This window comes from Tenebrio molitor, chromosome 8 (genome assembly GCF_963966145.1).
Source record: "Tenebrio molitor chromosome 8, icTenMoli1.1, whole genome shotgun sequence".
NCBI classification, from domain to species: domain Eukaryota; kingdom Metazoa; phylum Arthropoda; class Insecta; order Coleoptera; family Tenebrionidae; genus Tenebrio; species Tenebrio molitor.
Genome location: NC_091053.1, coordinates 1,898,122 through 1,910,999, shown reverse-complemented (window position 1 = coordinate 1,910,999; position 12,878 = coordinate 1,898,122). Strand labels below are relative to the sequence as shown.

Genomic DNA, 12,878 nt, shown 5'->3' with positions numbered 1-12,878 from the left:
CAGTAAAACCATCACGAAATAACGGCTGGGAGCGCTGTCGACGGATCACGTCAGAGTAATGCAAATTGTACCGTTGAACGTCATTTTACTGCATTTAATTACACGGTGAATTGGAGCTTTTGTGTGGAGCTGTTAAACCGCCGCTAAGACTACATCATGTCGGCGTATAACCGTTATTTGTCGATTGCGGGGGAGCTTTATTGCACAAGTTGTTGTCTTCGTCGAAGTCGAGACTAATGGCCGTGACGGTAAAATCTTGACGGTTTCTCTCGTTAATGGCCACGATGGTATGGCAATCGTACACCGACAGTGATTAAGATCTAGAGGAAAACGAATAGCGTGTTAATGGCGACGCTCGTGTCGTTCATCATCACTAAAAACCCCAAGTTCAAGAGGTAAAGACATCAAAAAAACAACCAAAGAAGTGTTTACTTGAATGCATTCCGGGGAAAATCGCTACAGTGGAAAAAGTAATAACGGCGAGACAGGGCAAGTTAATTAAAATGTTTTATGCGAAAAGATATGAAATACCTAGACGGGTTTCATCATTTTGTACTTTGAACAACGCTTGTTTAGCAATTATTTTCATAAAATCTCTTATTTTTATTAAGATGTAGCTTTTATACAAAAAATAAAAACAATTTGCTCTACAAGCCTTGCATACTTTTATGCATCTCTTTCATTCCCCCCCGAAGGGAGGCGGGGCTTCTGAGGCTTTCCCCAGAGCTTTTTCAGCCACACTCATGGAAAGATTCGGGATGGGTACTGTGAGGATGGGTCCGGAAGGTACTGAGAGGTTGAAACTGACCCAGCATTCGCCTTATCTGTGATAATGAGACCTGTGCTCATACCACGATGTGATGGTGTGGGGAAACTTATGAAAAAAACCCACACCAGGTCAGGCGGTACCGGGGTTAGAACCCGGGACCTCTCGAATGCAAAGTGACGCGCTAGGCGCTTGGCCACAGAGCTCGGTTCTCGTTTGAGAAATATTTTCTGTTTTAAGGACGAGAAAGTGAATAAGATTGATCCTTTAGAATCTTATTCATAAATGCGCCCTTTTAGGACCTATAAAAGAGTGAATGTTTTTACTTCTTCCAATATAATCCAATTAATGGTATTTTGTTCTTTATGACCAGTAATTGGTATGGATTTATACAAATTATTTATTTTTTCATCTTTTGAAGACAAACATGAAACGAAAATATTTAGCAACTCTCCCACATGTTTTTGTTAATCCCTAAATAAATTCGTTCGTTTTGTAATACTTATTTTCTTTTCATTAATTAAATCAAAAGGCTTCACTGTTATATTAAAGTCATCCTGTTTCAACGTCAAATTCTAGTCTTTGTAGTTTTTTAGTTAGCTTTCTGAGTAAACAAACATCGTGCTACTTATTAAATTTTCCATTAATTACGTCAAGTCTTGAGCAAACTGCGGCATTGTAGTTCTCTCCCAGAAAGAAAATTGCCAATTATTTTATTCCCAAGCCTTAACGGCACAATAATAATATTTAATGTTCCGACGATTATCTTGTAACGAATCCTTTGAATTCTTTCCTGCAGGTTTCCACCCGTCCCCATTTGACACATCGATAAATCGATCTCGGCCCAGATGGGGCCTCCATTCACCTCCTACCGTAATAAATATATTTTATGTGCTCATTTTAACACCCCAGTTTCCCGACGCGTCTTGTTTATCCGGTCCGTCACAACTTAATTGACGTCGACGTCGTGCTCGCAGCGACGCCGTAATCTTTGTTTTAAAGTGTATAGAGCGTCGCGACGCCCGTATCGCTCTTCTCGTCCTGATCCCGAGAAAGCTTAGACCCGACGTTGTCACATAACTGGAAGCCAAATATATATTTAGGGGCGTATTTTCCCGGCTTAAGCCGCCGGCATCATCGCTCAAGGTTGCCCCGCCAAGAATGCAACACGGGACGGACTTTACCGGACAAAATAACGATGATATATCGTCCTCGAATGCAGTAAATATTCGAGGCTTACCAAATTATGGCGCTGCGCTCTCCACTTCATCTTCGCTTCGTTCTGTCTCTCTCGGAGCTAATTACTCACGAAATTACCAAATTTTATTCCACCGCTACACTTCGTAAAGCAAACTGTCTCAAAAAAAAATGTACAATTTTTTCAATCTCTCCCTGGGGACGGGCGCTGGATGGTGCATCATCTCCTATAGTCTCTTGGGGCACATTAGGTACTGGGGGTGCATATCAAGATTCATGGTGTGAGAAAACCCCAGAAAAAAAGCCCACATCTGGTCCGGCTGTTCCGGGATTCGAACCTAGCACCTCCCGGGCGCAAACTAGCGCGCCCCGCTCTCGGCCACAGCACCCCACGAGGTTTCGCTTTGGCGAGATGCTTTATATGTTACGAGATGTCTACGAGGCTCGACTTGGAAACTTGACGACAGAATCGTCGTTAAGATCCTGCGACAATAAAACGCGTATCGAAGGACACGACCGCTCCAGTCATTTTCTTCCTGTTCCATTTTCCGGTTGGGTATTGGCCGCACAAAGCACCCCGAATCGGCTTAGCGGGGTTGCTGCATTTACACGTTTCGCGCAGAGAAAAGAGGCCGAGGAAAAAATGACACGACAATAACGACGCTGAATTATTGGCTGTGTATCCTGTGCTTACGTCTAATGTCTATTGTTATGCGTTTCCGGGTGTTATTTATTGCCCCCGCGAAAACAGGCATCAAGCTCAAGTGCCTGTTTTCGGTTTATTTATTTGCGCTTTTATCGCCCATTTTAAACATAGTCAATGTGCACTAACTCATCTCGTATGATTTCGCCGAGTAATGGAAACGGTCTCTGCGTTTGCAGCGGGTATTATTTTTTCTCCACGATTCGATTAAACCACCTAGTGTAATTAAGCTGAGCGTCCTTAATTCGCTCAATTTCCTTCTCTATTATTAAAACTCGAGTCTCAAGTTTTTTGTTTGCTCTCCACCGGGGCTTCATTAATTAATTTCATTTATTTTTGATGGAAATGCTCTACTTTACGTCTTCGAATCGTTCCAATTATTCCAGAAATGATAGTTTCTTGTTTCTTTGCTCGTTACTACTTCCGCTCTGCCGGATGCGGCGCCAACTAGATCCATTTCAGTAATTTGTGAAGGAAATATAGTCATACTTTATTAAATATTCACAGAGCCAGCCAGTGTCTAATTCTCTGACAAAGAAAAATTCTTTACCACTCTCATTACAAGAATTTAAAAAAATACGTTTATTTCCTGTCGTTCCAAAATTTTTCCACTGGATTTGGAAATTACCACATTTTATTCCTCCGTCGCACTTCGTAAAGAAAACTATCTCAAAAAAGAGGAACATTTTTTTCAATCTCTCCTTGGGGAGGAGGGGGCCGGCTGCTGCATCATCTCTGATAGTCTCTTGGGACACATTCGATGGGTCTGATGGGGTCAAAATTGTCATGGTAGGTACTGGGTGTGCATATCATGCGTGGTGTGGAAAAACCCCAGAAAAAAACCCACATCTGGTCCGGGGTTCGAACCTACTACCTCCTGAGTGCAAAGTAGCGCGCCACGCTCTTGGCCACAGCACCCCACGAGGTATTTCTTTGACGAGATACTTTATATGTTACAAGATTTCCAAAGTCCAGCGGATTCAGATCTGGCGGAACTGCTGGCCTCGATCCTCATCTCCCTTATTACCCCAAAATCTGATTGCAGTTGCGTAATATAATTACGCCTTGTCGTGCTTAGCCACCGTCAAAACCACCCCTAATTGGCAGCAAGGAAGAAAAAGGATTACGTTTTTCATTTGTAAAATTCAGTCTTGTTAGCCCACCCCCGATACTCTTTTCGCTTCGTTTTGTGTTTTCGTTTTTAATTAAATGTGCACGCACAGGTGCGTAATTTACGAGGCGCGTTTTTCTGATACATGTATTCGTCAGGCGGAAAATTTTTGCCGGAATAAATTGGAATCGATCCGGTGCCGGACCGGGCCTTGTTAATCGCAGACGTCGCGACGGTCGCCTCGTAATTGCCGTTTTCTTGGGCCAATTGTTTCGGGATTTTTTCCGGGATGAATTATGAGCGACATCGGGACGTTCCGGTGCTTAGTTTTGATCGGGCGTCCGGCGGAGCGTCGTCGTTTTAAATTCATTGCGCGACGGGGAGGACAATGGGGGCTATGACGAAAACTGGGAAATATTGGGCAAGCTGCTGACCTCACGCGGGAGATTACGGGATCAGTTGATTTTTGCAACTTGCAATTAAAATTGTGGCGCTTTAATCCGATGAATTAGCAGTTTTCCTACAAAAAATAAAACGTGGTTGTTCCCGAGGAAGGGCGGGCTACGGTGGCTCTCCAAAGCCTTGTCAGTCCACACTGACGGGAAGATTCGGGATGGGTACGGTGAGGATGGGTCCGGAAGGAAGGTGAGAGGTAGTGAGGGGTGAATACTGACCCAGAGTTCACCTTATCTTTGTGATAAGAGACCAGTACTCATATCAAGATATGAAAAAAACCCACACCAGGTCAGGCGGCACCGGGGTTCGAACCCGGCACCTCTCGAATGCAAAGCGGCGCGCTAAGCGTTTGGCCACGACGCTCAGTGATATAGATAAATAAAGTAGTCTATTATTGTAAGATCTGGAGAGGAACCATGCCTCGTCTGAAAAGAATTAAACTAATTTAATTAAGCAACGGTGGCCGCGGTCAATATTTGGATGGACGTGAAGCGTTTATGATGTAGCGTAGGGTGTGCATTTTCCAGTTTGAGTTTAATCATATAGTTGATAACATTACAATGGATTATCTCGTAGCTGCCGTCATAATTTTAATTTGAAACTGCCGGACCTTCGCTACAAGACAACCACCTAACTGTATAACTTTCCGAGTTGATTACCTCCCGCAAACCTCCTGTTTAACAAAACATCACTATTTAATTACCCCCGTTACCTAAAACTTATGCATACATTGTGTGTGTTTATTTTCGATGAAATATAATTGGGGAAGTGTAAGAGCGTAAGTTGCGGCCCTGAAATGGAAACGTATGCCAACTTTATATATTATTCATAAAGCGAGATAAACCATTCCCTTGTAAAATTATGGGTGTTTGGGGAAACGTGTAGTTTAATGACTTCGTTATACCCATGTCGAGCACTGTGCAAAAACAATTAAATAAACCGGTCATTTGAACACACCAGAGATAACGAAACTCATTAATTATAATTTGCCGAACTGTTCCGGTCGCGTTGAATTATCGCGACGAGGCCCTTTGCTTTGCTCTTTTACCAAACTTTCGACGACGACGACGACATAAATCACAAATGCAGCGCACGTACTCCAAATTGAAAGTGACGTTCACCAAGTACCGCTTCTATCGTTTCAAAGAGACAACATCGTGATACGCGAATACGAAATTTCGGTCGGGGGCGGGATCGATAAAAACTTATCTCCGGGAAAAAATCCAAGCTATGCAACCAGTAATACAATGTCCAGAGATGGTGCGGCTCGCCGATGACTATTGTATACTTTTTGAGACGATTTGAATGCGCACGAGCCGCCTCTGGATGACAGGCCGAAGGGGGATGAGTGCCGTTGGCAGTTCTTGTTTTATTTAATTAAAAGAGGAATGATGAATGCCATAACGGCAAAGCGGGAACGAAATATCACGAACAACACGGGAAAAAACACGAAAGATAAAATATAGTAATTGCGCTTCCGCCCGTCTTACATAAACAAGTAGCTAAGTAAATATAAATAACTTTTTCGTTGCCGAATTTATTACCGCCATTATTTATATTGTATCCATTGCGGCGCACGGAAGGGTGGGATTGTTGTTGCGATTTTACTCGAAAGTTTTGCAGCTAAAAAAATGTTTACAGGCTCTAAATTAAATCTTTACACTTTTCAATTCAAGAATACAGAAAGTTGTGGAAACCTAGGCGACTATGGAGGCGTCAAAGATCCTGGAGGTAGAGATTTTAAATCTTCTCAGACTACTACAAACGTTTCTGAGACTCGAGAATTGGTTTCTTTAGCTAATAAGGGAAGAAAAGAAGAGCAATTAGGAAGAGTTTAATTATTTCTTCACTCGTGGTAGATCAGAAAGGTTGCAAAGTTGAAAAAGAATGGTGACATGTTGAAAAGAAGAAAAAGGATATTTCTGAAGGATCGCGTGAAGGAAGTAATGCAAGTCTATAGAAGGAAGAAAGAGGTGTTCTCAAAGTGAAAGAAGAAGAAGAGTAAAGTGTCCAAATCATGTTTGAAGAACGCATGAAATTACTTTGTACTTTCTGATTATAATATGTATGTCATATTGTATTTCGTACTGTCGTTAATAAAAATATCATCATTGAGTTGAATGTCTTTTCTTTATTGGTCTTAAGAGTTCTAATTTTTTTTTAGAAAGATTAGAAAAAAAAATGTTGGATGCCTTTCGGAATCGCAACACACCCGGAACATTTCCTCTTGGATTTAATGTGTTTAAGACAACAAACGCGAGCGGATGGACATGGTAATGCGGTATGGAGTGTCAAAGATCGAGACAGGTCCTGGAAGTATACCCAGATTTTTTTTTTATTTAACTTGATCTTTATGGCTCATAAGGGAAGAAATGAAGAGCAATTAGGAAGAATTGAGTTATTTCTTCACTCGTGGTAGATCAGAAAGGTATCTGGTGGATGTAACAGTTGAAAAAGAATGGTGAAAATGATAAATAACACGTTGAAAAGAAGAAAAAAAGATTTCTGAAGGATCACGTGAAGGTAGTAGTGCAAGTTCGTGGAAGGAAGGAAGAGGTGTTCTGAGCGTGAAAGTAGAAGAAGGATAAAGTGTCCAAATAATGTTTGAAGAATATGCGAAGCTGATTATGACATGTATGTCAAGTCATATTTCGTACAGTTGTTAACAAAATATATCCCCATTTAGTTGAAATCAGTCAAAATGTATTTCATAAGATGCTAATGCTCTTTCTTCATTGGTCTTAAGATTCTAATTTTTTTTAAGAAAGATTAGAAAAAGAAAATTGTTGGATGCCTTTCGAAATCCCAACACACCCGAAACATTTCCGCTTGGATTTAATTTGTTTAAAGCAAGAAACTCGAGCAGATGGACACGGTGATTCGGTATGGAGTGTCAAAGATCGTGACAGGTCCTGGAAGTGTACAAAGATTTTTGTTTTATTTAACTTGATCTTTATAGCTCATAAGGGAAGAAATGAAGAGCAATTAGGAAGAATTCAGTAATTTCTTCACTCGTGGTAGATCAGAAAGGTATCTGGTGGATGTAACAGTTGAAAAATAATGATGAAAATGATAAATAATATGTTGAAAAAAACAAAAAAATATTTCTGAAGGATCACGTGAAGGAAGTAATGCAAGTCCGTGGAAGGAAGAAAGAGGTGTTCTGAGCGTGAAAGTAGAAGAAGGATAAAGTGTCCAAATCATGTTTGAAGAATATACGAAGCTGATTATGACATGATGTCATGTTATATTTCGTACAGTTGTTAACAAAAAATATCCCCATTCAGTTGAAATCAATGAAAATGTATTTCATAAGATGCTAATGCCATTTCTTCATTGGTCTTAAGAATTCTACATTTTTTTTAGAAAGATTAGAAAAAAATTGTTGGATGCCTTTCGGAATCACAACACACCCGGAACATTTCCGCTTGGATTTAATTTGTTTAAGGCAACAAACGCGAGCAGATGGACACGGTGATTCGGTATGGAGTGTCAAAGATCGAGACAGGTCCTGGAAGTATACCCAGATTTTTTTTTATTTAATTTGATCTTTATAGCTCTTAAAGGAAGAAATGAAGAACAATTAGGAGGAATTCAATAATTGCTTCACTCGTGGTAGATCAGAAAGGTATCTGGTGGATGTAACAGTTGAAAAAGAATGGTGAAAATGATAAATAACATGTTGAAAAGAAGAAAAAAATATTTCTGAAGGATCACGTGAAGGCAATAATGCAAGTTCGTGGAAGGAAGGAAGAGGTGTTCTGAGCGTGAAAGTAGAAGAAGGATAAAGTGTCCAAATCATGTTTGAAGAATATACGAAGCTGATTATGACATGTATGTCAAGTCATATTTCGTACAGTTGTTAACAAAATATATCCCCATTCAGTTGAAATCAGTCAAAATGTATTTCATAAGATGCTAATGCTCTTTCTTCATTGGTCTTAAGATTCTAATTTTTTTTAAGAAAGATTAGAAAAAGAAAATTGTTGGATGCCTTTCGGAATCCCAACACACCCGAAACATTTCCGCTTGGATTTAGTATGTTTAAAGCAAGAAACTCGAGCAGATGGACACGGTGATTCGGTATGGAGTGTCAAAGATCGAGACAGGTCCTGGAAGTATACCCAGATTCGTTTTTATTTAACTTGACCTTCAGTGTCCTTCGAAAGGAGTGCCAAATCGATGACACATGTTCCTAATTGGCACATTCAACGTTCAAGCTGTACAATTATTATTTAGGGACTTCTTAGAGGGACTAATGTTGGAATCATTAAAGAGAGCTTACCGTTTCATCGTTCCTTTGGAACTTTTCCAGGACCGTGTGCAGCCACTTCCATTGTTCCGTCGCCTCTTCGTCGTTGTCGCTTTTCTTCATTAGATTCGTATTCAGGACGACAATTTGCAGTTTGAGCATCTTGTGTTCTATCATGTAATATCCACCTGAAAAAAAAAAGAAAAAGTGCGGTCAGACAACGATTCCCTCTTCGCGGACAATTATTGCAGAGACTTTCCAGACCACGTGCACTGTTCGAGACTCATATTTAGGCGCACAACTGTCCCGGAATGACTCCTCCAGTCCCGGATTAAAAATCCAATATTTATGGGTGCAGATTTCGGCAACGGCAATATTGTTCGGAATACCAATGGAGGCGGCGAAATAACCTTTCGTTATATACATATGCGGGTCGGACACATCGTCAAAGGACGACGTCCAATTTCCAGACGCTCGGACATTACCGCTCCCCGGGGACAGCTTCTCGCAGATCTGATCCTGACACATCATAAACATCACGACAATCTCACCTGAGAAGCTGAGTCGGCGCGAATTCCGCAGACAACGTCGCGGAAAGTTTCAAGAGCCGCGTCTGAAAGCGTTTCTCTGTCCGTTGTTGCACTCGGATTTTCTTGAGATTTCCGCGGCGGTTTCAATAACGCGGTGAAATGAACAAAACGTTGCTCCAGACGAGATAGGTTTTTTCCCAAATTTCATCCGACTTAATACCGCCGAGATCGAAGTTTATTTATATTAACAATCTGGAAATATTTGCTTTATTATTGGAGTTCCGCTGATCCTCACGCGATATCCGAAGCCATTTCGAAAATCACGGATCTGGATGTTTCCACAATAAATTGCTTGCATATCTGAAGATTTGCTATTTGCACAAGCGTCAAGACCGCTCGCCGTACAGGAATGAGAACGATTTGCTTTTGGAACGGGATTGATTTCTCGTGGGCGTCTAATTTCCGTAAAAAACAATCTGAACTGATATCATGACTGATAAAAAAAAAACGTTTTTAGGCCCATTCATCTGCGTTACATTCTGACGTGCACCACCTTCCTCTATGTGTAATTAGTCTAATGGCTGCATTATTTATTACCATAGATATAACTTATGGAAAGCTTTTGCATATTTTAACAGAGACGATCTGTTTCGTGTCAAAACTGAAAGGTACAAATTAGTCCTGGAAAACTAACGCACAAATATTTTCTCCAAAATGTATTTCCACAAAACACTTCAGTATTGTTTATTTTGTCAAAACAGCTTCACTTTGCTTTTGAGAAAATTCAAAATTAATTCCCAACTGAGAAGGATAAATAACATTTTAATTGCTTCTGTCTTTACGAGACCGTTGTTCAAATAAAAAGAAAAACAGTTTCGCGCCACGTTCCTCAAATTGTTATTTTAAGCGTTTACCACACCGTTCACTTAATACCTCCTCAAGACATGTTTGTCTTTCAGAATTGTGAGCTTTGTGTTGTATGTCCTGGCTCAGGACACCTTTCGCCATTTGTGTATTCATGCTTCAGTTTGGATCGCAGAAATGTATCGTTTCTATCCCGATTGCTTTAATGGACAAATAAAGAAATAGAAAGAGCAATATTGCATTGCTAGTTGCAAAGAAGAAAACTGTTAGGAATATTGTAAGGGTGTGGTCGTGGGGGCAATTTTCTATTTTATGGATGAAAGGTACTGGGAAGGTACAAGGAGTCTGTGGTGGACAATATACGGAGAATTGGGGAGATTCGGGGTAACCCGGGGGAGTTACTGGAGGATCAGGACTAGGAAATTCATCAGAATACTTGGAGATTTCGGAGAGGTTCATGGAGACTCGGGATGGGAGAAGTAAGCAAGATACTGAGAGACCCGTAGGATGTTCAGGAGAATCTGGAAGGAATACAAAAGAAATGATCAAGAATGGGAGATCCATGGGAAATACGTGGAAATTCAAAGGAAGATACAAAGAGATTTGGGATAGGAAAGTCGGTGGAGATACAAGAAAGCTTGAAGAAGATACAGGGAAATCCAGGGAGATCTGGGTCGGGAAATTCAGGGGAGATATATGGAAATTTATGGGTGATACGGGAACAGCTGAAGAAAGGCAGGAGAACTGGTGTGGAAAGTTGAGGAGAGATATAGAAAACTTCGTGAAAGCTACAGGGAGAGTCTACGGAGATTCCGGGATACCTGTGGGAGACTTAGAAGCGTCTATAATGAAAAATCTAAGGAAGGTATAAGGAGAACTGGGAAGGAAGCTTCAAGGAGTTCCGAAGAGTTTGGAGGGTATTTGGAGGAAATACAGGAAGATCTCGGATGGGAGAACCAGGGAGACACAGGCGGAATTGTGAGAGATCTAGAATGGGAGATCCAATGGAGACCCAGGGAGAACTGTGGGAGATACATGGATTTGGAATGGGAAATCGAAGAGAGATATATTTGTGGGAGATACGGGGAGATATGGGGGATATTTATAGGTATATGGGGGAGTACGATGGAGGAGATCGACCATGGGTGATCCAAAGGTGATATAGGGAGATCCATGAAAGATACAGGAAGATCTGAGAAGGGAGATCTAGGATAGAAGATTAAGGGGAGATATATGGAACAGCTGGAGAAAGAAAGGACATCTTGGAAAAGAAGTTGAGGAGAGATATACGAAAGTTCGTGGAAGATTCAGGGAGAGTCTAACGAGATTCAGGGCCATCTAGAATGGATAATCAAAGGAAGCTACTAAGAGAATTGGGATGGAAGATACAGGGAGTTTCAGGGAGATTCGAGGGTATCTGGGGAAAATACAGGGAGATCTCGAATAGGAGAACCAGGGGAAACACACTACGAAATATCTAGGATGGGAGATCCAGGGAGAATTCTGGGTGATATATGGATTTGGAATGGGAAATCGAGGAGAGATATAGGAAGACTTGTGGGAGATATAGGCAGGTCTAGGTATTTGGCGGAGATACGAGGGAGAGGATCAAGCATGGGCGATCCAAAGGAGAAATAAGGAGTTTTATGAAAGACAGAGAAGGGAGATCTAGGGAGATCCAGGATGGGAGATTTAAGGGAGATATATGGAAATCCATGTGTGATACGGAAACAACCGGAGAAAGAAAGGAGATCTGGGATGGGAAGTTGAAGAGAGATATAGGAAAGTTTGTGAAAGAAACAGGGAGAACCTAGGGAGATTTAGGGATACCTCATCGAGATGTAGAGGCATCCAGTATGGTAAATCCACGGAAGATACAAGGAGAATTGGCAAGGAAGATCTAGGCAGCTCCGGGGAGATTGGAGGAAATCTGGAGGAAATAGAGGGAGATCTTGAATGGGAGAGCCAGGGAAGACACAGACGGAACTTTGAGAGATCTAGGATGGGAGATTCTTTGGAGACCCTGGGAGAACTATGGGAGATACATGGATTTGAAATGGGAAACCGAAGAGAAATATAGAAAGATTTGTGGGAGAAAAGAATGGGAGATCCAAAGAAGACATAAGGAGATTTATGAAAGATACAGGAAGATCTGAGAAGGGAAATATAGGATCGGAGATTAAGGGAAATCTAAAAGAGATACAAGAAGATCATGAATGGGAGATCCAGGGGAGGTACATGGAGATCCATGGGAGATTCAGGGATATCCGGAATGATAACTTCAGGAGATATAGCGAGATACAGATCTAAGCTGGGAGAATCCGGGGAGACACAGGCGGAATAATGAGAGATGGAGGATGGAAGATCCAATGGTGACACTGGGAGAGACATGGATCTGGAATGGGAAATCGAGGAGAGATATAGGGAGATTTGTGGGAGATACAAGGAGATCTGGGGAAAATTTAGAGATGTTTATAGTAAATACGAGAGAGGGGATAAAGAATAGGAGATCCAAACGAGATATAAGGAGATTTATGAAAGATACAGGAAGATCCGACAAGGGAGATCGATGGAGATGTAGGATGGGAGATTAAAGAGGATTAAGACATACAGGAAGATGAGGAATGGGAGATCCGAGGCAGATACAAAGACATCCATGGGAGATATCCGGAATGAGAAATTCTGGAGATACAGGGAGATCTAAGATGGGAGGATCCAGAATAGACAAGGTGGAATGGAATGAGAAAGCGAGGAGAGAAGATACAGGAAAATCTGACAAGGAGAGACATCTACTATGGGAAATTGGGGGGAATCCAAAAGACATACAGGAAGATCAGGAATGAGAGATTTAGGGGAGGGGAGCTACAGGGATATCTGTAATGAGAATTTCAGGAGAAATACAGCGAGATACACGGAGATCTAAGACGGAAGATCCAGGGGAGATACAGAGGGACATATGGAAGGTACAAGAAGATATAGATACAGAAACGGCTGTGGGA

The 12,878-nt window shown here is 41.4% G+C and overlaps 1 protein-coding gene across 1 annotated transcript in view; it reads right to left on the bottom strand.

Moving 5' to 3' along the window:
• LOC138136767 (acid sphingomyelinase-like phosphodiesterase 3b) overlaps window positions 1–12,878 on the bottom strand; it is a 161,310-nt gene that overhangs the window by 48,477 nt on the left and 99,955 nt on the right. Inside the window, exon 5 of the mRNA XM_069056065.1 lies at window positions 8,519–8,673. Coding sequence (XP_068912166.1) covers window positions 8,519–8,673 — 155 coding nt within the window. The remainder of the gene's footprint in view (window positions 1–8,518; window positions 8,674–12,878) is intronic.